Genomic DNA, 26,343 nt, shown 5'->3' with positions numbered 1-26,343 from the left:
GCCAATCCAGTTTTTAACAAATCCAGTGGCACTGCCTGAAGATTAGTCTTTCTTCTGCAAACAAAGGAGCAGAAAACAAAATGAGGCCTTTGTTCAAAGACAATCATTCATGTCTATTCAGAACAACACATGCTCACATTCACTAAACGCAGTCGCTCGATTAGTGTAAGGTTTAGCATAATCCCTGAATCCTGAACTTTCTGCATTTTCATGTTGTGATTAGAAAATGGATGAAATACAATGGCAACCCACTCATTACATTCTTTGTACAAATATTATAACATGTAGTTTTTGTCTTTTCTGAAGTAGAAGTAAATCTGAGAAGGTGCTGACTGAAAAATTATGTAATATCTGGCACAGTTATCATTTCAGTGGAACGTCCATCTTTCAGTCCTTCAAAATGTGGCCAGAATATATGTGGGTGTTAATTATGTGTTTTGATAATAGCTGTGCATCAATAATTACTTTATTTATCTTACTTTTGTTTTGTTGGATTGACTTAAGTGTTGAAAAAAGCTGAGAAGCTTTGATAGGTCAGGTCTAAGTTTATCTATGGCAAAGTGGACGTCCATTAGTGATAAGAAAGTTCCTGAGGTCAGTAAATAATGCTTATTACCGGAGTATTTAGTGCTTTTTTTAAAGAACAATTTTAGTACTTTAACTGTATAGTTATGAGATATTTTAAATCTTTCTGGTATCTTTTTTGTCTTGCATGTGAATATCTTCGAATTTGTTGGAAATAAGTGCTGTCACATTTTATCCCTCAGATTCTCTTCTCTAGGCTATACTTAAATAAATCCATCTTCATCATCAATGAGTGAAGTAGATGTATGCACCCTCCTGTGAGCAGATATAGGGTCGGATATTTCCGTGTGCCTCCATATAGCACATGAAAGATTTTGGTGGTTGGAGGCTGCAGCATTAGCTCTGCCTTCCTACAGAAAGTTAAGAACCAGAAGATCAGAAGACAAAACTCGTGGAAATCACATCTTATAGCAATCAGGCGGAGAGGTTGCCATAGCGATATCTGTTCTACTCTGCCTACACTTTTTCTCTTAATTCGCTAACAGAGAGAAGAGGCTATTTTGAGGTTGTGTTGTTATGGAACACAAGGGAGGCACATAGATTAAAGGCAGCGCAGGACCAGTGGGTTTAAATGAAATCACTGTCTTCAAGTGTTACAGGCTTTTACTTGTGGCTGCACCAGCTTATGAACTTATTGGGTTCACGTGTCTCATTAGGATTGATGAGGTTTATATTCAGATTCATTTATTTGATGCAAAGGAATTAAAAGTAGTGTTATTTTCAGTGTTGAGTTGTGTCAAATGTATAGAAACTTGTAGCTGTATACATGTGCACTGCCTCTATGTGGACATTAACATAGAACATATCATAAATAAACAAATCTTGATGAAAAGTGAGAACTGTGGCATCACTGTAATCTTTGGTGAACCATGTGGAGACTTTGCAGTAGGAAATGTGAAGTTAAGACAGTGGGAGTAGCAGCTTATGGTAGGCTACTCTTGGGGAATAACATTTGCATTTTACACCCGAGTTAAAACCGTGCAGACAGCCGGGCCGCGTTGCCATGCCGACCGCGCTTCTCTCCTCCTCCTCTCATTGGCTCCCGCCCTTGCCAGCAACCAGGAAGTTGCCCACAGGAGAAAGGCATATTTACATATCCTTGACTCTACCAAGACTGAGTGACTCCAGTCTATTATTAGCTCCTGCTGGACCTTTCAAGTGAACTGTGTTTAGGATGGAGGGAGGAAGAGGAGGAGTGAAAGAGGGACGGAGGGTGAAGGGTGAAGCACTGGAATGAACCGGCCAGCTAAGAACCATTCCCAGTCCGACTGATGACCTTTTTGACCAGAATGTAACCAGGGACCCGGCTTTGAAATTCAAATCCCTCTGCATCACATGAGGACAATGTCAATGTTTGACCATGTCATTGCCTGGACTGCACCCGAATCACGTTCACAGTATGTCAGTAAAAACAGCACATATTACTCCTCATCATTTGTGCAGTATCAGTCATAACAAGCACCTCACTAATACGTGTAGAATATTTATCTTGATATATTATATGCGATCATTACTGAGAAACCTGTTTATTGTTTGTGTTGGTTTCTACGTGATTGCAGAGAGCTGAATTCTGTCACAAGGAGGGGTCTCGCATAGCAGGAGGGACAGCTGGCTTACTTAGTTAGCATTAATGAATTAGTGAATAGGAGGGTTTGGGCTGCATCCAACCTGAACACAAGCTCCACAAACAAATGCTCACTCATATTTCCACCCTTGATGGCCCAATGCTCAATAAACTGCCTAATAGCACAGAGACTTTGTTTGTGTTCAAATTCATCTGGTGGCAGCTTGAGAACAAGGAGCTCCATTAATGTGAAAGGGCACTCTTGATGGCAGCCGAGACAAATGGCACCTGGCAGTGGCAGGTCCTTTTTCTTAACTGATGGCGTACTGGTGCAGCAGTGCACTGAGTGCATGAACATGGAAGGAGACAAATGCATCTGAGTGGAAGGATACTGCACACCAGACAACCCAACAAGAATCACTTAGCTGATTTTACAGGAATATAATGTCAGCAAACAGAAAGCACTTCAGCATAAGCAGTAATAAAACATACTGATGTAAGCACACCAACAGTGGAAAACGCAGCCACAGAGTCTGGCATTCTGCTGTGGGACAAGCAAAAACAAAACAAATCAAATTCATCTGATTGCTGGTGTGTCAACCCTAAAACTTTCAACTTTCAGCTGATTACAGGACAAAAGAATCCAGCAAATCAGATATTAACAACAAAACAAGCAGCACCATTAGCTGCCTGACTGGCTTAGACACACAGACATGCTGTGCTTTTTTTTAAGTGTTTGATAGGCAGCAGAGTTCCCAAACACTATTCTCTGTCATATTCAATTATAAATTAGAGCCTTTTTTGGGAACTGATTTGAGTATCCACATGGGTGCTTAAGTGGGGTAAATGTCCCTCTAGCACTACTCATGTATCATCCAATCCCCTTTAATCTAAGTTTAAGGCATCAATCATTACTTCATAATATTTTTGAAATTTCCATAACACACATTTTCTGTTTTCACAGATGTTGAGCCCTAACATCTTTAATCTCTCATCTTGTTGTTCTTTTCCTCCTTTTTTCCTCCTTCCTTTCTGCACAATCTCTTTCCCTTTCCATCCACTATGCCCTCATCCATTTGTTTCACTGTATTTCACTTGATTTATCGCTGTGTTTTGCCCTCTGCTCTCCCCCTTGACTCTTACCTACTACCCTTCATTCTTACTCTGAGCAGAAAAACCCCCATTTTCTTTTCTCTTTCCTGAACATCATGTTCCAGGCTCAGAGACCAAGCAGTGAGGATCGTTTTTAGTCCTGATCCCCATGATCAAAACCACAGATTTTCCACTGTGCTGAGCCAAGGTTCCATTACTTTTAACTGCTCTACAGTCCCACTGATAAGAATAGATGAAAACTTGCCGGGAGAAAAGGAATATCTAATACTCTATTTAAGCATTATGGTATTATTATATTATATTGCAACTGTACAAGACTGAGTATTGAATAGTGTCACTGTGAGTGTCTCTCCACCTGTAAAACAAAAGGCTGCTCAACAGTTGATAGATTGCAGAGTTACTCCACATAAATCTAGTTCTCTGTTGTACTCAAATGTCCTTTAACCTATTGTAGTGTTGTCTGTCTTGTTACAGACCTCAGTTATACCCTCAGGAAAGTCTTCTGTGCTCCAAAAGTCAAGCCAACCTTAACTGTTAAAGGTCTTACAGTATTCTTTTAGTTTTATGTCCTTTATCTATTGGTTAAATTAAGATTTGATAGATTTTACATCATAAAAATTACACATCTTATTTCTTATGGTGTGGGTGTTAATCGTAGGACAACTGAATAATAAAGAAAAGCATGCATAATCTTGTTCAAATACAATGACCTGCAAAGATTCATAGAAACCTAAAACAATACTTTTTTTGATTTATGTATGTCCATGCTCACTTTCCCCGTATGTGCAGTTGTGTGACCCACCAGGATCATGGCAGGAACTGTCATGCTTATTTTAAGCCTCAACCCACAATGCATTGCTCTCAGCTCTGTCTATGAGTGTGTGTGTCTGTGTGTGTGTGTGTGTGTGTGTGTGTGTATGTGTGTGTGTGTGTGTGTGTGTGTGTGTGTGTATGTGTGTGCGTGCGTGCGTGCGTGCGTGCATATTGAGGGGGCACAATCGGTGTATGCTGTGTTTATGCAATGCTGTGTTTATGTGCATGAGTGTGCATGCAATACAAGCATTATTGCCTCTGTGGGACCTTAGTGTACATTTGTGTTTATTCCAAGTGTGGCTGTGCACATACATGAGTGTATTCAAACATGAATGTTCAGTGTGAGTGAAATCAGACAGAGCATCCTGTATACTCAGCAACGCTATGACAGTGTGTGTGTTTGTGTGTCTGTGTGTGTGTGTGTGCGTGCGTGCGTGCATGTGAATCTGTGCACATGCAGTTCTCACAAGTGGATGCTTGCATGTCTTGCAGGATGTGTGTGTGTCTGTATGTGTGTGATTGTTACTGTGAGCATGTATGAGGGTTTATGTGACTATGTGCAGTTTTCTAGGTATGTATGTGTATTTTCATGCGCATTTGCACGTATATGAATGTATGCAAATATGTGTGCGCCGGCGTGTGTGAGTTTGTGTGTGAGTACGCATGTGTGTACGTTAGTGCGCATGTGCAATCCTCCCAGCGGGGACAATCATCACGGCTCGTGCCCACAGTAGGCAGCCTTCCCCTGGGGGGCCGTGACTGAGGCCTGCCTGACGAGATGCTGCCTGACTGACTGTGGAACCTGGACGCTTGCCTCCTCCCCCAACATACACACATGTGGAATAAACATGAATGCATGAATACAAAGATGCATGCACATTGCGCGTAATATAAATACTGTCACAGTATAGAAGGAGCATGCACGTTTACGTATAGACAGAGCTGCAAAAACATGCATTGCTGCACAAATGCAGACGCTCTTTATATAAAGATATAAACAGAAACCATATATGCATTCTACAACCCACACTAAAATTCTTTCTTCTGTGTTCCTGTTCAAGCCATCCTTCACGACTTTGCCTGGAAAAATATCTGGCCGGGAACATGTAAATCCTGCCAGTCCTGCCTCAGTATGTGACTTCTTTTAGAAAGAAGGGAAGTGTGTGTGCTCAGTGTGCATCCGTGTGGGTGTGAGAATGTGTAGGTGTGTGACTTTTCTATGGAGAATGTGACAGCATGTGCTTATCAGGCTGTGTATGCACGCAGGTTGTCCCTACACCACCGCATGTGTGTGTCAGTATGTGTTGGATACGTGCGTGCGTCGTGTCGAAGCATGTGTGCAGGTACATCCACTTGGCGTCCGTGTCTGACTGGGCCACAGTGTGTGAGGCCTGATGCTAAGCCGACATGACAGAAGCAAATAATGTCTGCTCCCGTTATCTTCTCTTCCCCCTCGGCCCCGCAGGAACCTTTTAAAGGGCCAAACACTGATGAAATCACACACACATACCCGTGCACACACATGCCTCGATACAGTACAGATGCACACCCCCACTGTGCATAGACATACTGTGTTACACATGTACCACACACACATCTGCAAAATCATGCATCTAAATGCAAGGCGCAAAGAGAAACACACATGTCTAACATACCCTGTCTCACAGTTATTGACACATAGATTAGCTCCTGCACAAATCCACCATCTAAAACCTCAACATGTGCACAAACCAAAACATGTGCTCAACCATTTATTTACACAGCCCCACATACCGTGAATAAAAGCAGACAATTCTTTTGAGGGTTGGATAAAAATAAATTCAGAAAAACACACAGACATCCGTAAGTTTATATGGATAACAGCTGTGACAAGCTGTGACAACTTAAATACACAAATGCACACACCCGTACATCTACACACATATGACCTATTTCCTATAGCTATGACCTCATAGACCACCAAGCCGCAGCCTCTTCTTTGGCTCTTCCTCTAATGACGAGGCTGCCTGCATTTCTGATTTGAGGACATAAACTACTCTACTCTACACAGTACTGGAAAATAATCTGATATACTGTTATTCTAATTCATCATGTTGCTGTAGAATATGACTCAAGGTGATGGCGGAGTTCGTATATATAATTTGGACAGTGAGTAAATACCTTCACAGATGTTGAGTTTGGCCTACAAAGCCTCCAGAGAGCTCAACAGCAAAGTTTGGTGTCCCAGGGGAGCCTGTGTCTGTTCTCAACACAAGCTGAAGCTGCATCCATCAACACTACACCCACACTGGCCTGACACTGAACTTAGACTTCAGAACTATTTCAACTGTATATGCACAGCTGCATATTTCTTAACTATGAACAGTACTTAAAATGTTAGTTAATAAAAATGTATTTATCTGACACTAAATACACAATAAGGAATAAGGAATTGTTGACCTGAGAATTGAATAATCAAGTGTGCATCTGTTTTTATTCTATTTCTTTACAAAATATAATGCAATATATAGCCCCTTGTTGGCATAAAACACTAATATGGTAAGAATGAATGCCATTTTAATTAAATAATGTCACAATGTGCTCCTAAAAATGCTAATATCTGATATTTATGAAAAAGTATATCAGGATGACTTTGTTTCTAACCATGTGTTCGCTCAATATATGAATAAATCTAGAACACAGGAATAAACTCATTCCATTTTATTAATAGTTGCATCACTTTACTGAGTAATAAATCCTGTAGTGCGCATCAAACCAATCGGTGCCTTGAGCTCTCCATCAGCTCTCTTCCTGATCTCCCCTCTTTGGGGGTCCTTCCTGTCAGTCCATGTACTGTAGCAGGCTGTCTGTGCCGATGCCTGTATGTATGTATGCTGCTCTCCACCTGTCCTCTCTTATCTCTGCCTCCGCCTCCATCAACCTGCTTCCAGCCCAGCAACCAGCCAACCAACCAGTACGAGCCTGTTGCTAGGGCAACGGCTGTCTAGGGGATACTTCTTTTGTTTCTCACACCTCCTTTCCTTCATCCTTCTTTCTATCTCTTCCCTACTCACACTCTTTCTCCCTCTTTCATTCCCTCTGCTATCTTTTTGCCCATCGATATGTCTGCCTGCCTCTCTCCGCGCATCTGTCGTTCTGTCTCACTCCCTTTCTCTCCCTCATTCCATCTCTTTCTCCGTCTCTTACTCTTAATAAGATGGGCACGTTGCCCTGATGCTACAGTACCCTCTAACTACAAATTCATTTAAAAAAATCAAAATAAGCACAAGGTAAGGTTTCCTTCGTAACATATAAAAAAAAACTCCCCTATGCTTCTGACACTAATTCACAACCAGCATTAGCACCATGTAGTGTGTGTGTCTATACATGTATTATTATTAATAAGTGTAGACTTCAACTCTCCCACTTTGAAATAAATTCAAGCAGTTATAGTACGGTCAGGACATTACATTTGGTTGTTACAGTCTGTGCATTGCTGTTGCTGCTGGCATTTAAAGGTTCAGAGATAACGCTAGGTCAGCCCAATGTGATCCCCCCTGCATCTTTACTCAAGGGACTATGTGTGTGTGTATGTGTGCATGCTTTTATGTGTACATCTTAATGTATAATGTATAATGTGTATCTTAATAATAAACAAGAATAACAGACCGCATCACTTGGCAAACAATCTAAAAGTGGAACCAAGCATGGCTCTGAGTTTATATTCCCCTGTCACAGGAAAGCTGTGTTACTTATTATGTGCTGCCCTCTACTGATCAAACCACAGAACAGCATGTTGGGGTAATTGATCTTCCTCCTGATGAAAGCAGACTGAGTGTAGTGAAATACAGTCTCTATTCAGACAGTAGAGGACAAAGAAGTGGGGTAAATTATGAGGATATGAAATGGCAGCAGGGTGTGAAATCTGGTGCAAACTGGATTTTGGCCTCGGACCCGTGGGACTAGGAAATTAATCTACCGAGAGAAGTATAAATAAGAAATAAGAGAAGGTTATAGGCAAGTATTAAAAATGAGAACGCTTGAGTTGAGCTGGGGTTCTTTGTTGCATGTCAGTCCCAGCCTCTGTCTCTCCCTTCATTTCCTGCCATCTATTTACACCAATTACGGGGATAAAACAGGCCTTTTTCATGGAAGACATTTTGACATGTAAGAGAAGGACAGCCCAGGTGTAAATGATAAAATGAATAATGGCTGCATTTCACATAGCTGCTTCAGCTACAGGGCACTTTTATTGTGCACACTGGCTCAGTGTCACACTGTAATGGCTCACTGGAGCACTTGAATAGAAAAGAGCCACTGTTCATGTTATTAGTAACACCTGTGCTCATCAAAATGTCTGCTGAGCATTCACTCATAAAATGGTAACTGAGGAAAACGGTTTCAGCTGTGTGATTTAGAAATACTACTGGAACAACATACTACACAGTGCATGCTTTATAGTTTATGGTCTGGATTTTTAATAGTCAAACTCAGTGTTATCTAATGCTCTCCTGGTGGACAGGTACGTATGGAAATAATATAAAAAATATTTTGCCCACACAATAATAACTCTGTTTCATGAGAATCTAATGTGGTATGAAAAAATCTAAATATAAAAATGTATTAGCTTAAATTAAAACTGCAATACGTCAATGTTTCTTTTTTTCTATGACAATAGTTGAGTGAACATTTGACATCTCACTCATATACATCGCTGACAAACTGTCATCCATAGACATACAGTCTATGGATAAACCTTAGATATACTGCATTTAAGTGCATTTTAAACTGGAGCCTCTGAAAAAACAGCAATGTCATTCAATAGTGACTTTTGTGTGACTTTTTTTCATTTGCCTTTTTGCAGCCTTACTACTAACACATGTTGTTCTTTCATGACATGCTTATCCATTTGCCAATAGTCACTTGTTAATTTTTTAATAAATCACATAAACTAGCACTTCCACTTGTCCTGTGACATGATCTGCTTCTGTTTCCCCTTCCTAGTTAGTTGGCACTTGATATTGTGGTTTTTGATTCCCCAGTTATATGTTGTAGTCTTGTTATTCATTCATAGTTTCCTGTTTTATTTTGTTGTCTCATCTGCTCTCATTTCTGTTACTTTAGCTCCTGCCTTTGTATGTTTCCCAATTTTGTAATTCTCCTCACCATCTCCCGTTTTGTGTCACCTGTTTTCATTCCCCTCATCAGTCTACATTTTTTTTTATTGGTTTCTGTTCTTGTGAGTTCTCCTGAGTTTTGAACCTATTCCTGGAATTATACCTTCATCTGCTCGTAAGGTGTAATTAAAATCTCTGATGTTTCCGGCAACTGTGACAGCACAACACAAAAAGACATATTACAATATATATCCAAAAAATATCACGGTTCGCACTGACACACCATCAATTCTGTCTCCTTTCAGAATGGATTTAAAAGCATTCAAAGAAATCAAGTCATGAAGTTTTAAAACAGTCTGCAATATATTCCAGTCGGAGGGTGTGAAATACCTAAAAGCCCTTTTCCTGCTCTCTGGTAACAGATCTGTGACCAGAGTCTTTCTTATGTGAGATATAAATGCATAAGTACAAAGGCAACAGCCTAAGAATCACCATGTATATTAAAGTGTACCAGTGTGTGTACCTGCCAGTGGCCAAAGCAGGCCGCCCCGTAAAGGCTTTACAGTATGTGATGAATCTGTGGAGTGCATGATAAGCTGTACCGGGGGCATGCATATGTGAAAGAATGGAAAATGTGGCAGCATATTCATAGGTTCGAACATTTTATAGACCAAATAATTATTTGAGTAATCAGGTACAATAACATACTGATCAACAGTGGAAATGATTATTAAATCCACCCCTAGTTATTATAGCATATATTATCAGTGGTAAATATTTGTACATGTGTGTTTGTGTGCATGTTTATCTGTGTTCCTGCCTGTGAATACCTGTGATTGTTTCCTCCTCAGCAGTGATGAGGGTGAGAATGAGGCTAAAGGTGAATGCTGCTGTGCAGGTGAGGAGGCACGGTCAAACAGAATCAGAGTGCAAAAATCTTTTTTTTAATTCACCATTAATCTAACCAGAGGTGTTATCATGGTTATTCCATCTTTAAAAAAAGACAGAATTTTAATAACTTCTCTAGAGGGAAATTTCCATTCAGAACTAATTTATACACATTAATATAAACAGTTTCTGGAAGCTTTCTGAGCTTGTTGTATCAAATGCCAACATCGAAATCACTCACCAGTGAGGATGTTCTCAGCCATGACTTTGACCTGCACCTCCAGCGAGTGCTTGGAGGTGTAAGTGATCACAGCAGTGACGTGGGCGACCTCGCCAATGAACACTGGGGACAAGAACTCTGTCTTCTCCACCCGGACCAGAGCTGCCAAACAGCGGTCCTAAAGATGAGACACAGTTTAAAACTTATACAGATATCACTCACACATTCAGAACAGTAAAGAAAAGGTTTTTGAGGTATAATTAAGTAACGATGGCTTTATTCAACAACTTTATCTTGGGATGAAATATCTAATCTGAAGAATTTTTGTTCGTATGAGTTCATTTTTTTTCAACTCATTCCATTGATAACAAGAGGGCTTTAGATGTTTTTAACAGCAATTATTACACTTATACCAGGGACCGACAAAATCATGTAGACACTTCAGTGATAAAGATTAACTTTGAAGTAATAAGTGTCAAATTAGCAGCCAGTGAGGCTGTGGGTACAGCCGTGCTTAACATGCTAACATTTGTTAGCAATTAGAACTAAACCCAAAGTACAATGAATGCTGATGGGAATGTCCCTATTTTGCAGGTATTTGGTCATGAACCAAAGTATTGAACGAACTGAAACTTTGGCTGGCTGATAGCGCTAGGCCAAAAGGTCAGGAGATCAGAAGAGTCAGTGGGAATCCTCCTCTGGGGACCATGAACATGTGTACCAAATTTCATGGCAATCCATCCAATAGTTGGTGAAACATTTCCCTCATAATCAAAAAGGTCAGCTTAATGCTGGCACTAGAGGATCACCAAGTCATTTGGGGAAATCATCTGGGGAACATGAATGTCAAGACAATCCAATAGTTGATGAGATAATTCAGTAACCAAACTCAGGACCAAAGCGCTGCACCTACTGGTCTAATTTGCCACAGCTAAAGCAGAACCAGCAGCGAGTTAGCACGGGGTTTAGTGGTTAGTACACATGAAGATTGTAGGTTTAATATCTGGTTAGATCAGGCTCTCTACAGGTATTTCCTGATATCTAGAAACACGAATAGCTCTAACCTTATTTTACGTAAACTGATCTTGTTTTAAGACTTCTTGGTAGATCAAAATCCTTTCTTATTCCAGAAAATCTTATCACGTAAAAATCACTTACTGCAGTGGCAGTCAGATTTGTTTGATTCAGACAAAAGAATGCTCATACATATGATTGGCATGATTTTTGCAGTGAGGGTGTTAAATTATAGGCAGAAAAGTAACTAAATTAGTGCCAGACAATCAAAGTCTGAGGCGCTTTTACTTTGACATCTGAACTGCTTTTAATTCACAGCCTGGTGAAAAACAGGAGCAGATGGGGAAAAGAATCTAATCCGCCAAAATTTGGCTGTACTGTCTCCAGTACCACACAACAGGTACCGTGATGGCTGCACAAGATAAACACAAACAATGACACAGCTGGGATGACAATCAGATGATGCAAATCAAACGCTGGTTAAAGTTCACCAGGTGATAGGTGACGCCAAGACAGTGAGACGGACAAATGTGGGTGAGGGAATAGCCTTGCAATGAAGATATAAGAGAATTTGAATCTGTTATATACTGTTATGTACTTTTTAGCTCTAAATCCCTTGAAGCAAAGCAATGATCCATCACACTCTCTAGAGACATACAACTCTATGAATATCATTTTCCAACATTTTTCCCCTATTTTTCATATTTTCCATAGTGGTTAACCTAAGTAATGATGACTTCTTCTTTCTTTCTTCAGCATTTCATATTTGTTGTGCTATGCAGACAATTTCTCACAAGTTTCCCAACTCAAAATTAACCTTATACCAACTTAAGTGCGATATTTATTCGCTGACATTAGTACAATAATACTGTTTAGAGCAGAGTCTGAGTGTAGTTGTTGTCTCTTACCCCGTTCTGTGTGTTGCAGTGTCGCGTGCCAACGATGCATCCAGCTTCCTCGATCATCTTGAGGATGATGCCGCCATGGACGTTGCCCACAATGTTGGCATCGTCTGGCCGCATGATCCTGCAGTAAAGAGACAGTAAGAAGCATGAGGATCTGATGGTGGGATTAGTGTGATATTAGCATCTTGTGTCATCAGGGTTTTTGGCATCCGGTTGGAAAAATAATTGCAATCAATCAATGAATGTGAAGACCTGGCCAGCACTGCTAACTGATCATTTCAATTTTCACATATTTGTTTTCAGTTGCTGATTGGTGTTCTGGTACTTTAATGCTATTTTTTTTTTAAAAACACGACTGAATCGACAACATGAAACAGTCTTCAGAGATGTGTTAATCAGCACTACCACAGTTTAACAAAATGTGCATAGGCTGGTGTGTTTTCTATTAATAGTGGCTTCAGTTTAGTTGAATGAGCCGTATATTTTGTTGAAACAGGGTTTAATATATGGCAGATTTTTGCTGAAACCTTATCTGTAACCAACAAAAGAATGACTGTCGATGAAAGGCTTGAAGAAATATCTACAAACATGACTGATGGACGCTCATGAGTTGAAAGGAACACTGTATGATGTGGACACCCTGATTTCACAAAACATGTTGAAGTGAAATAAAGATGACACAAAGAGTATTATGCTTTTTTGTCTGCTCTCCATGTCTATCTGATGAGTACAGTATCATCTTCAGCGCAGCATGCCGTCATGTACAACAGCTGTTTCCCATTCTTCCGTGTGTGGGTTAAACTAGTCTTACCAGATCTGCTCACATACTCAGAGGTCACAAACACAGAAAATATGCGCCATCAGACTGAGATCTGACTAATCCTGTGAATCAGATGGTAAGGCTTTACAGGTGTGTGTGTGTGTGTGTGTGTGTGTGCAATACAAAATTAAAAACAACAACATCTGAATACCATTAGCCTATTTTAATTGTTTCCTCTGGTAGAAGATTACCACTGACATAGTTTTGGAATGATTAAGGCTCCTTGTTGTATACATGACAGAGTACAAATGATTTCCACTGAAGACCGTCTGACTCAGAGTTGCATTCAGACGTGTGGGAAATTTCAAAGTTGCAGTATCAGTTCACCTTCATCGAGAACAGGGCAGGAGCACTACACTTGACGTTGTAGGCTATTACACATAAACATATAAATGACCAGAACATGAATCAGTATCTCCTGTGTATTGCAATGCAGTCCAACACAACAGTATTGTGATAAATTCTACTGTTGTGAAACTGTAGTATTGATATGAGGCTGTATATATATATACACACACACACACACAGATATATATATATATATATATATATATATATATATAGAGAGAGAGAGAGAGAGAGAGAGAGAATGGACATCCTAATATTAATGTTTTATTGAGCTCATTTACACACAAAGCTTTTCAGAATATACTGCAATTCAATCTACACCACAAGATAAGAATTCAAACCTCACCTCTCTGACACCATGGGAACAGCAATTTAAAATGTAAGTGTGTGTGTGTGTGTGTGTGTGTGTGTGTGTGTGAGTGAGAGGGAGAGAGAGAGAGAGAGGAAGTGAGGAGTGAACCAGACAGAGGATCCTGTTTATTCAGCATCAGTGTATGCGAATGTGTGTGTGTGCCCGCGCACCACAGTTGAACTACCTGCTGAGTTGATATTTAGGGTCCTGCTGAGCTCCTGCCTCTGCACCTTCCCTGACATCTCTGCTGACTTGCTGGTTTTGACTCGCTTGGCGTTTGTCCACCACCGCTGCCGTCTGCCCCACTCCACCTGCTGCCTTGCTGCTCAGAGGCCTAAAGCAACGCATCTTTGCACTCTGACTGACTCTCAGTCCTACTCTCTAAAGCACTCCCCGTCCGTATGATCTCCTCATTCACATCTTCTAAGATTTTGAGCACTGAGATGCTGCCTCTGAGTGATGTCATGCATGTTCATGTTGATCCCGCCTCTGGCGTCACAACAGGCCAAACTGGATCTCAACACGCCCACGATGCACAGAGAGACAGTGGTTGACCAATAAAAATGACATCATCACACCTCGGTTTGTGTACTACAGCTGACAGGCAGAGTGAATAATTTCTCAGTAACAAACTGCCACAAGAGCCCTCTGTTTACAATATTTCATAGGTTTTACAAATATCTCACAAACAAGCTAGCCGGCACAAAAGCATAGCCACACCTAAAGCCACTGATAATACTTTTAAAGAAGAGGAACACAAAGAACAAAAAATGTGGCAGTGGTGTTTCCAGAACTGATTTAGGTGAATGTCTCTCTGTCCTTTCATCCTGAGCACAGAACAAGAGGATCATGTACTGGCAGCATTACTTCTATTACAGACTGTAGCATAATTGACCTTTACAAAGTCAGTGTAAACCTCACAGGAGCACCCTGTCAGAAATATAGGATAAAACAATTTATCACTGAGGTATGAGGTCATGTCTCGGTAGGTAAAGTACACAGTGACGTGTGGATTAGTAAGAATTAGTAGAGGTGGATGAGAAAGTTGCTAGTGTGGAAAATATTTCATTGTACACAACAATGTATATCTATATGAATATTACATATCTAGAATATACAGATTTTCAATAAAGGTTTCTATAAAAAGTTGTGACACACATCCTACACCTTAACATTGCCTGGGTCAGTTAGAATTAGAGTCATCTGGACCACCTACATCATCAAACTATAGCTCATAACTAACAGAAAAGCCATAATACTACCTTCTTTCTGCCCAATGCAGACACAAAACAACATACATTTACCTGTGTTGAGAAGAACAGCGACGAAAACTGTGAATTAGCTTCAGAAAAGCATATTTTGATGTCATTTCTGTCCTGAGCCGCGACAGTAAGAACGTAGCAAAGCGCGAAGAAGTGACTGTGGTGAAGGGGACAAACAGGGTTTGTGCTGTATTTTAGCTGGACAATCTTACATTACCAGGTAAGGCAGGTATTTGACAAACACCCACAGCCATATATACACACCCTTACAGCACACACATCAATCCCACATATGAATCACTGTGCATTTGCAAAGACAAATACACATCAGTTGATGATTACCTCAATAAAAAGGTTAAGTGAAATTATCAGAAGACTTGAGTATTGACAACAGCAGCCTGAGAGCTGATGCTCCAAATGCATTCATTCACTGAAACGCTGATGCACTCCAGAAAAGAAAGTGAGAACTCACATGGACAAAAACAGATCACTGAAATATTTCTAGACTGAAACGAGATAAGTGAATAAGACGCAATAATAAACTTGAAAGACAAAATCCAAGTTCGCTGCCCAGGAAGAGGTGATGTGATTATATCATCATCAGGTTCTTCATGAAAACAGAAGACAAGACATAGCTTGTATTTTCTGATGTTTTATCGCTGGGAGTTGGAGCGAAGGACAGAGCAATGACCAAGCTATCTGGGAACAGGAAGTCTATGTATCCTAGCGTGGCTCAAGTGGTAGGATGCCTGAATTTGACGTAAGCAGCTGAGAGCAGCCAATAGAGAGAGCGTGGGGGTTCTGAGAGGCTCAAAACAAAGCAGGCTGCAGTATCTCTGGGTCACGATGTGGGTGCATAATGAATGCTTTGGAAGGAAGCTACAGTGGTCCAGAAAGTGGATCACTGGCAGTAAGGACAGCAAAGTCCCATGTTAGAATAGTATTTTTGGTTCACCAAGGAGAGTTAAAGGGCAAATTCACTCAAATATCCCTGTAATGTTGTTCAAAAAATGGCTACTGGTGGTGTGCATCACATTGTGAGGCCAATTTTGTTGTTTGCTAGTGAATTATTTTATTATTTCTGCACATAATTTGTGTTTCTGGTGAAATTACAGTGTACTGAAGGTGGGAAAATAGAAGACACATCTTTTCCCATGTTGACGTTTCAACCAGTTTCTCCAAAGAGAAGGTTATCCTCAGCATTGCAGCCACCAGACACACTGAATTTTGAGTGAGGGGAGTGGCCACAATCCTTGATAAAGCCCTATATAACCAAACTACCTGACTAACTATATTGTGTATGCTATATTTGCATCCACCTTTAACTGTTCATTCCATTTGAACTGAAGGTGATGGTCTTTGTGAGGAGTGTAGTTACTCTTTTCATAGACACGACAGGTTCAAGGAAATGGCTGCAGGCTGTAAGTAACTGTAATCAGGTTATGACATAAACATTTTATTCGTGGCCAATATACTATTTATGCTCTCAGAACAGAATATTTCTACAAAATCACATGGATCTTTCAGCCAGACAGGTGGATATTGTCATTGTTCATTTTACTCCACTTGTTTCATGCATGTCTTAGATTTCATGTCTAACTTTTTCTTGAATCTGAGACATACACAAAGCAGTGAGTGGGTCAGTAGTGTGGCACCAGTGGCAAAATAAACCAGGTCTTTCACGAATACAACCGACAAGACAAAAGCCAGACACATTAATGACACAGTAAGTCTTAGAAGTGCATTTGTTATACTACTTTTTTGGGAGAATTTATAGATATGGGGCACACTATGTTTGTTTTTTTAAACAAATTCAAACATAACGTTTAGTTCTGGCGTGTTGGTGACTATGATAACACTACAACTTTCATTAAAGGGTCATTTCCACCTGAATCTACAAGGACTTTAGAACCAGCTCAGTGCAGAAGGTGCAGCTGCTGTACAGAGTTATGTGGCTCCACCTACAGGCGAGCACAAGTACAACAGACCGCATGCTGCTGGGAAATGAAAGCTATTCATTGCAAAGGTATTTTAATAGGCACCGTACAACACCAGTGCGTGGCACGCAGCCCATTGTTCTTCATTCATTGTTCCTCATTCATTGTTCCACCTCTGGTCATTGTCTTTGGAGACATAAACAAAGGATCAACTACATACGATTTGAGAGACAGACGAACTACTTTCAGGAACCAAATTATTAAACCCGGCGCCTTAAAATCAAACTTTTGTTGGAGTTTGGGGGGAATGATGGCGACCTTAAAGTGTCCTTGGTAGTTTTAGCACGCGTCCTGCCGGTGGTAACCGTGCTGAGGTCATCACATACGACATGCGACATAGATGGTCTGCACCTCCGCCGGCAGGCTAAATAACCCGAAAACCCGCCTCGGATTTGTCATAAACGAGTCAATATTAACCATTATCGAGCACCGGCAGGCTGCAGACTGTGTATCCCTGCAGACAGCAGTGCACCGGGTCTGACAACGGGACATGAAGCGGATTATCTGGGCTATCATCCTTTGCGGAAGGACGCCGGTGTCCGCGCTCTTCCAGTCATTTGTCGATCAACAGCACGTTATTAGCGTGTGAAGGTTTGCTCGCACATGTGTTTATGTCTCGTATTAAACGTCATACCTGCATAATTGAAGGGAGGATGCAGCCTCTCGCGCCTCCGGTGCCGACATGGTGATGGTGATAAGGTCTCGGGATCCGTCGGTCTCGTGCAGCAGCGAGATTCCTGTGAGATGAGGAGGGAAATCAGACTCCCCCGGTGTCCGCCGGCTGCTCTGGTCACAGTCTCTCTGAGAAATGAGTCATCTGGAGGAAAAGTACCCCACAGACATGCAAAAGGATGTTTTATTCAATGTAGCTTAATTGTTTTGTAAGGGGGGGGAGGAAAAAAAGTACATTCAATGTGTCTTAAAATAGGCTGAGCTTAAATTCCTAGATGGAGTAAACCAAACAAAGGAAATGTGGCTTGTAGTGGCCGGTGCCTTTCAAAGAGGTAAATGAGGAAAGATATGGTTGAGCAACAGAAATAGAAATAATAACCACGAACAGTACTTACAGCCGTCGGAGGGGGGCAGCAGAGACCGCCTTTACTCCAACATATTCACCGCAGGGGCAGTGTCTCATGCTGCCTGTTGTGGGCGCGTTTGACCACAACATCCATCCCGCAGTCACACCGACTGACGGCCTCTGTTCTGTGTACATCTACTCGATAAATGTGCCCACCAAGCAGACCAAACATCATCTTTGGTGCATCAAGGTCCAGATTAAAATCAAAGTGTGACCGTCATGGCTGCGTGTTAAAGATGCGGAATTACGCACATGAGAAAAGACCAGTATTGTTAGAAATGACCATAGAGTGTAAAGAAGAAAACAAGACAAGATTTAACCACGACATCGTAGTTTATTTATGTTTATATAGCATATATACAACATTTGCTGTTAATAGCAAAAATCAAACATCCCAACAGAGATACTGACTGTGACACATAACATGTCTACAAATTGTAATCTGCACAGACTCAGAACACTGAAGTCTATGGTGCAAATTCATACACAATGACCCTTTGGGTCTTACAGGGCTGTTTCAACGGCCCTTAATCATTTAGTCCACGCGGAGGACTAAATATTTACCGTATACATACATGCAGATTTAAAATACGACTGTCTAAACTTGTCAACTTATACAGGACAACAGACTCGTGCGCAAAACGTAAGTATATAATACTCAACCAATACGATTTAACGATGAATTCTGACTTTTCATCAACGGAAACGAGGCGGTAAATCACTGTGCATATTTACAAGTGATGCTATCTCAACACGCTGCCTACATAGGAAACACTTTACAGGCTTTTCGCGGGCTTTTGGAAGACCCGGCCACTTAAAAAATGAATCTACCAGGGTCTCCACATGGCAGCGCTGACAGCCTGTGGGACTGGCTGCGCTCTGACGGGAGCCAGTACGCCGCTGCTGGTGCGGGACTGGCTCTCCAGTCTGGAGCTGAAGCTGGATTTGAGGCTCAGGAGTCTCTGCTGGATCTGAGGGAAAGTCCTGGAGCTCTGAGCGCAGCAGTTCATGCAGGTTGGGGTGGCGGTGGCGGACGCGGACTGCTGGACGAAGTCGGTGACCCGCTGGCACGCGTCTTGATCCAGGCTCGTTTTGGGAAGCAGAGCGGAGACGCGCTGAAGGCAGGCTTTGTAGCCTTCTCTGTAACTGTCTGCGGAGTCTGAAAAGACAATAAAATGTTAGTTTTGCTGACCCAAACCTGTAAGAGTTCACTATATACTTATATATCAATGAAAGTGCTACACAAGCAGAACCGTAACTCACCTTTGGTGTTAACAGGGGGAATGTCACTGAGGAACCTCACAGTCATTTCCAGGATATCTGCTTTCTCAAGCTTGGAGTAGCGAGTCTTCTGCAGAAAATAACAAAAGCAAATGTTAGATATATGAACTTCAACGCTGCCGTGACTTAAGTATATTTGAAAAGTGTTTTCTGCATATATTGAAGTGTATATAATAACTTACATCTCTGCCTGTGAGGGGAAGGATGATGTTTTTCAGATGGTTCAGGCTGTCGTTGATACGGGCGCGCCTTCTTTTTTCCATCAAAGGTTTCATAGTCTGAAAAGAACATATACAATTTAGCATTCAGGCATTACATAAATGTAGGACATAAGAGAAAACGTAAGATAATGAAGGAAAATTCAGTGACTTCGCTTACCTTTCTGAGCTCAAGAGCCTCTTTTCTTTTGGCCACAGTTAGCCTTGGAGAATAAGACTGGAGAGCATCGCAAGTCATGTTTGGAGACATTTTTAGCGTCGTCTTTGTGTCAGAGAAGTGTCCAGATCAGAAGTAGGCGAAGATGTGTCTCTAACGGCCGAGGGTCGCAGTATTTATCCAGGTCCGTGGCGTCAGTGTCCGTGCGTCACGGGTACGCCCCCAAGCCAACACGAAACCATTTGGATTGGCCACGTATTTAATGAAAGCAACACAAAACCATCAAATTTAGTAAGATAACCATCTGTCTTCTACTCTAATCCATGCGTAACAACTGCAGTGCGTGTCTGCGTTGTGACCTATTGACAAACTCAAACAAAATCTGCGTCAAGATGCTGAAGAGATATGTGCGTAAAGAAGCTTGCGTTTGGACGCACCGAAGGCTCATTCACCAAATACCAATTCTGCAACCTCGTACATTTATATCATATTAAAAAGTACACAATTAGATTCATTATTTCACATATAATAGATAGAGCAAGTTGCTTGTAAGATATAAACATATACATCTGTATATATCTAAATATATGGTTTCTCGTGCGTAATTACGCAGTGCTCAGAGGTGGCTGAGAACAAATTGTAGTTTATATAGCATTAATGTATTTTGTGATCTAACTATGAAACATCGCAGACTCAATTAAAAACACGTTTTCTCAGCAACAATTTCTCAGTTTGCATTATTATCAAACTTTGTTTATCTGCTAAATTTCCAGTTTCAGCTCCATGCTGAGGTTTTGCTGTTTTGTTTATTGTGTGTAACTTGCCAACATCTTATTACATATCCTTTAGAGTATTTTAGTTTTTAAATAAATGTACACAGTTTGACCAACAGGGTGCAATACATACATTACTGGCATAGGGGTCAGGCTTGCGTGTGTGGAAAAGTGTCCACAGAGATGCAGACTCTTACTCCAATCTCATACCCAAGCGACGCTACTTTCAAATAACATCTGCTCTTAGATTTTGACAACAATAGTTTTGCATATGACGTTTTTATGCTGTTTCTGCCGGGGGGGAGTCTGTACCTGTAGGGTGTATCCCTCTGCTGCCAACGCCTCATGCAGGGCGGTGGGGGCTGAAAAATAGAGGGTGAGTAGTGAGGAAGCATGTTCCTTCATCACAATAGCCAAAATTCAAAATGAGCCTGGGTTTTCGGTTAATCATGTGTGATGAACATATCTACTTGTGGACTTGGTGTATTTCATAGCCAACCATCGTGCCACGCGAGGGATGCCTCAAACTTTGAATTACAGCTTTGAGATTTTCAGATTTTAAATAAAAACTGAAGACTCAATGACAGCCCATCAAATACCACTGCACTCAGGGGAACCACGCGTGCAGCACGCGCCACGGGGACCAGATGGCTCCATCGCTCCCTACCCCCACACACACTCCTCCTGCACCGCACCAGCATCCCGAGGAGCCAATCTCCCAGTCCCACCATGTATCTATCCGCCTCTCATCCATGTGCGCGCACACACACCAACTGCATTGCATGTACTCGAGCTCTTTTTCCATAAACCTCACACGACACATGATCTCCACGCGGTTTTGGCGTGGGTACCCCATCTGCATGCTTATGGGTCCATGATGTTCATGACCAACTGAAACAAACCATTCTCGCCCCCCTGTTTGGAAACACCGTGCAGCAATTGTCTGCTTCAGCTTGGCTCCAGGATATTTTAGCGTCCAAGCTATCGTTGGGTGCTTGTTTATCAATATTATATGGTGATGACGAAACACAAAGCTCAGTCTGTCGATGGAGATAAAAGATGTTTGTCTGGAAGAGCCGACTGCATGACTCGGACTCTTTTTGACTCAACATAGATGATCAGTACTTCGTTTTGAGTATATATTCTGGATTATACCATAAATATGACACAGGTCAACAAGGAAAATGCACACTGAGAATCTTAATAAGCATGCAGCTATAATTCTGAGGCGGCGACAACTTCTCAAAATAAAAGCATGAATACAAACGGCCCTGCAAACTGGATTCAAGAAACTAAGAGCAATTGAATGCGACTTTGTACCAAAAGCTTTATTTTCCACACTGCACTATTCATGCAGTTTATTTTTTTCCGTTTTAATGCGCAATAGGATATATCTGTTAACTGTACTGTCCTTATACAGCACTTATGATGTACTTATAAAGAGTTGATGACCATTCAGCCATACATATCTTTGAGTTTTTCTACAACTTGAAATGAAATGAAAATAAAGTCTACAGACTCGAAATGTGAAGGTCACCATCATGCAGACATTAATCTTGTTGTGCTGCTTCAACAAAGCCCAGCGCTGCCCTGAAACTGAGAGGCACACTTGCTGCACGCGCCCGCTGGGATGGGGAGGGGATGATGAGGATGGTGGGGGTTGGGGGGATGTACACTTCTCCTCAGTTTTGCGCTTACGGTTAGGGTCCTCTTTTGTCTTTTCAAGCAAATTCGGCGTCGGTAACCCATCTGTGCAGGCCGGATAACAGGGAGCCTTTGTCTGAAAATGTTCTGATACTTCATGGGAATTAAGAGTCACATGTGGGCTGCGGGATGGGGGAGAAACAGCGAGCGGGGTCCACCTGACTTTTGCTGCAGCGTGATGTGAGCTGAGAGAAAACTGGCGGCTTCGTCTCAGACAATGGGGAACATCATATCCAGCTATAAGAACTTTTGATCTGCACATGAGACCATCTACATGTCTCAACTGTTCCATTTGTCAAAATAAGAGAGAAGGTGTTACTAAGATGTTAAATGACTAAAGTGTTTATCCCTTATTCTTCTCACTATGTAGTTAAAGCAATCTTGAGCGCAACATCTCAGTCTGCACTGCTCGCTCTTGCTGGAATAAAAAGGGACAAATCAAGAAAATGTCCCAATAATGTCGAGAAGAAAATTTAGTCTAACTTTGTATATTTCAGGTGAATTTCCTTCAATGTCCTCTTTTGTTTGGCTGTCAGGTTGTGCCATAGGACCGAGTACTCACTCGGAGGATTTTATCTTTGTGGACAATCGTGAGTCATTTGTGTTTATTAAGTTAAAGATTGTGTGCCTACCTGAAGTATTTGTAGAGCTCTAAAAGTTATTCTAATGTTTAGAATTGACTTTTCTCATCAGAATTCAAATGAAAATTAGAGATTTATCAGTTAACTGGAAAGAAATGAGCTTGCGAATGCATACACACGGATTGCAAGTGTTGAAAAACCATACAGTAACATCCATTGAACAATGCCCGTGAAGCCTTTACTGTGTCCAGTATCAAACTGAATTTTATCCAGTTTTTCAATAAAGCAGGGCTTGTATGGAATAAAAAACATACTGTGGTTTGCAAATGGGGACATCTCCATTTTTTACTTGATCAACAACATTCTGCAACACTTTTTATCCATTCAAATGACAATACATCATCTGTAGTATGCTGTAACTTAAGTTGCCCTTGGCTTCTTTCTACCCACTGGACTTGGTGGTATATCCCACCTGTTATGAGATCTGTTACCACAGTCAGTTGCCTGTGGTCCTGGCTCCTTATATTGCAGCAACATATCCTGTTTAAAATTGTACCGGTGACCAAAACACAGCCTGTTCTATAGTCTCCTGGATTCGGTTGTACCTCTGTCCACCAGTTAAAGAGGTCTATAGCCTGGTTTACCAAAGAAACATGCACTACTCTTAAGCCGGTCTGCAGGGGATTGGAACATAAATGGTGTCAATGTGTGTAGTAATTTACAAACATGCTCTGTCTGCTGCCAAAGCATCCTACTTCTCTGGCTTTATCTATTACTCAAAAGCAGCTTTCTGTTGGCAGCCCACTCTTAACAACTCAGGAGTTTTTTAGATTATTTCTGCAGAGAAATAGATATTAGATACAATATTAGTTCTGCTTCTCCAGCTACTTCTGTAAAATCAGCAGTATGTTGAATATGTTGAATCCCAATCAGTCTCTGCTCTTTTTAAACTTTTGAGACCATCCCTCTTGAAACATTGTCTAAGCTGGCGTTAACCACCTGTGTCCTCGACCCTCTAGAGCTAAACGTTTTAAAGGATTCTGGACATCATAAATAAAGAATCTCTGAGACTTACAACACTGAATATTGTTAATTTGCAACTTAACAGCTGATACTTTCCCAAGAAGATGTAGATTTTTTGCATTTTCACTACACTTGTACTAAAATACCATATATTAACATTATAGTATACACTACTATGGATTCAAATTTCACCTCGGTGCTTCTATTAGTGGATCTCAGCGAGGCTTTTGACACCATAGATCACTGAATAGTCCTACACTCACTGGGAAATCAATGTGACATCTCTGGCCTGGCTGTCACGTGGTTAAAGTCCAACTTATCTGGAATAGCAGATACTCATTTTGTAATTTTTGGTTGGACAAACACCTAAGCATAAAATCATTCTTGTGAATATTTGGACTAAAGAGGATAAGGGACAGTTGGTAGGGTCGGGTTAGGTGGAGGGGAGGGAGGGGAGGGATGGGATGGGATGGGATGGGATGGGCTGAGCCGGGAGGATGGGTGGGATACGGGTGGGGGTGGGAAATTTTGAATAAGGCAGCTGTCCGATGCTTGTATACATTTTTATATCCAATATATGCTGCAAACAAATGTATGCTTGACTTAACTGAGAATGAGTAAAATTTGCTAAGCAAAAAAAATCTGACATGCAATATGGAGTACCACAGGGCTCTGTTCTTGACCCTCTGCTTTTCTCTTTTCAAATGATACACAATCAAGGAATATCTTTCTACTGCCACACTGATGATACTCAGCTGTGTGTGCCTATAAAAGTGGACAACCATGTTCAAATTAATAAATATAGAGGCTTGCTTGTCTGCTGTGAAAAACTGGACGTCATGTAATTTCCTGCTCCAAAATTTTCATAAAAACCAAATTGCAGGTCATTGGACCCACTCAACAATAGTTTGATCAAGTGACGGTAACTCAGCAATTGTGTGATTTCACAGTTTGGCAGCCAAGAATCTTGGCTGTGTTACATTTGATCCTACTTTCTCTTTTGATCAGCATGTTAAAAAAAACACAAAACAGCATTTTTCTTTCACCTGTGCAGCACAGCTAAAATTAGATATTTTCTGTTCATAGTTGATGTAGAGATCCTGATTCACGTTTGACGTTTCATCCAGACAAGATTATTGTAACATCCAAAACATCCTTATTACAGTAATTTTAGCTTCACTTCATTGGGTTCCTATTCATGTCACATTAGACTTAAAGGTGTCTGATGACTTAGAAATTTGTAAATGCGTTAGCCCCATTCTGTGCTCTCCACTCTCAGAATACCTTGCTCCTGTCCGTTATCCTATCATTGCTCCTTCCTCTGGAATAATCCCTGTTGAAATCAGACAGTGCGACTCCATTCAGGCCTTTAAATCCAAGCTTAAAAGTCATAATTTCACCTTATCCTTCATTTAGCTGCTTATGTTTACTCTCTGCCTGTTGCTGTTATCTGGATCAGTTTCAGTTTCAATAAATCTATGAAACCTTATACTATAATCCATGTTTGTTCTGCTGACGAGAATACTGTAAACTTTCTGAAAATCACTGCATCTCTGTGACCATGTGTTTGTTTGTATCCTACAAGCACAGTTCTGGGCCTCTCTCACTTTTAGGTTCTTCTCCTTGTCCCCTCTTTCCTCTCAGGCTCCTGTGTGCTGGACTATTGGCTGTCCAGGGACCTCTGTCTCTCTCCCGGCTGTCATTGCCTCATTCCACGTGTGGATCTTCATCCACACGTGGAATGAGACATCCATGTTTTGGAATGAGACATCCATGTTTTGTAGGGGTTCTTCTTTATCCGATAAATGGTGTTGGAAACTGTAAAGACTTTGAAGCTACTTGAGGCAAATAAAATTGACATGAAAGAAAGAAAGAATTGAAGCAGCAGGGGCCTAGATATGTTGTCTTTATCAAGCATAATGTAACTCAGAAGCAGCTTGCCATCCCTGCATCTTAAATACCTGCTGCTCTTAAACCCCATCCCTAAACAAGAATGCCGATATTGGAAAATTATACAATGTTTTTTATATCTAGTACCAACGTTTTCTCTCTACAATATCCACATATGGTAACTACAATATGGTTAAGGTTTAGGTTGATGCTTGCTCATGTGGGGATTCTTGAACCTTTAATTTTGAATTCTTGAATCGTTGGGTCTCTCTTGATTAAAGAGTTTGGTCTGGACATCTTTTTTATGAAATGTCTTGAAATAATGCTTGTTATGAATTGGTGCTATATACATAAAGATTGATTGATTGACTGGCACAAAGCTTTTGTAGTCATTACAGGCGATGGGATGTAAATCCCTGTCTCCTGCACAAAAGCCAGACATACAGTAATGTGCAAAAGTCTTTGACTTGAGGTGTAAAAAAACAGGTGCTGTAAAGTAGGAATGCTTTCAAAAATATCAAATTTAATTGTTTATTTTTATTGATTTATAAAAATTAAAAGTGAGCGAACAGAAGAAAAATCTAAATCAAATCAATATTCGGTGCGACCACCCTTTGCCTTCAAAACAGCATTAATTATTCTAATTACACTTGCACAAAGT

General features: G+C 41.0%; 2 protein-coding genes across 3 annotated transcripts in view; both read right to left on the bottom strand.

The window, feature by feature from the left end:
• The window catches only part of acot7 (acyl-CoA thioesterase 7), a 48,133-nt gene extending 34,038 nt beyond the window's left edge, over positions 1-14,095 (bottom strand). For both annotated transcript variants that reach the window (XM_070840261.1, XM_070840262.1), the window contains exons 1-3: positions 13,903-14,095; positions 12,202-12,319; positions 10,301-10,457 (exon numbers count right to left, since the gene is read on the bottom strand). In XM_070840261.1, the coding sequence (XP_070696362.1) occupies positions 10,301-10,457; positions 12,202-12,319; positions 13,903-14,066 (439 nt within the window). In that variant the 5' untranslated portion in view covers positions 14,067-14,095. The remainder of the gene's footprint in view (positions 1-10,300; positions 10,458-12,201; positions 12,320-13,902) is intronic.
• A 4,787-nt stretch (positions 14,096-18,882) lies between these two features.
• Positions 18,883-19,804, bottom strand: LOC139210280 (transcription factor HES-2-like). Its single transcript, XM_070840296.1, has 4 exons — positions 19,715-19,804; positions 19,519-19,614; positions 19,319-19,406; positions 18,883-19,214 (listed from the first exon to the last, which is right to left on the bottom strand). Exons 1-4 carry the CDS (start codon positions 19,802-19,804, stop codon positions 18,883-18,885), a joined length of 606 nt encoding a protein of 201 aa, XP_070696397.1.
• Positions 19,805-26,343: the final 6,539 nt, after the last annotated feature.

The sequence above is a fragment of the Pempheris klunzingeri genome, chromosome 11 (genome assembly GCF_042242105.1).
Source record: "Pempheris klunzingeri isolate RE-2024b chromosome 11, fPemKlu1.hap1, whole genome shotgun sequence".
In the NCBI taxonomy this organism is placed as follows: domain Eukaryota; kingdom Metazoa; phylum Chordata; class Actinopteri; order Acropomatiformes; family Pempheridae; genus Pempheris; species Pempheris klunzingeri.
This window is presented reverse-complemented; position numbering and strand designations above follow the sequence as displayed.

Coding starts and splice junctions, on each gene's coding strand:
- LOC139210280 (XM_070840296.1), bottom strand. CDS start 19,804: ATGTCTCCAAACATGACTTGCGATGCTCTCCAGTCTTATTCTCCAAGG. Junction 19,615..19,714: donor AGGCTCTTGAGCTCAGAAAG/GTAAGCGAAGTC, acceptor TGTTCTTTTCAG/ACTATGAAACCTTTGATGGA. Junction 19,407..19,518: donor TTCCCCTCACAGGCAGAGAT/GTAAGTTATTAT, acceptor TATTTTCTGCAG/AAGACTCGCTACTCCAAGCT.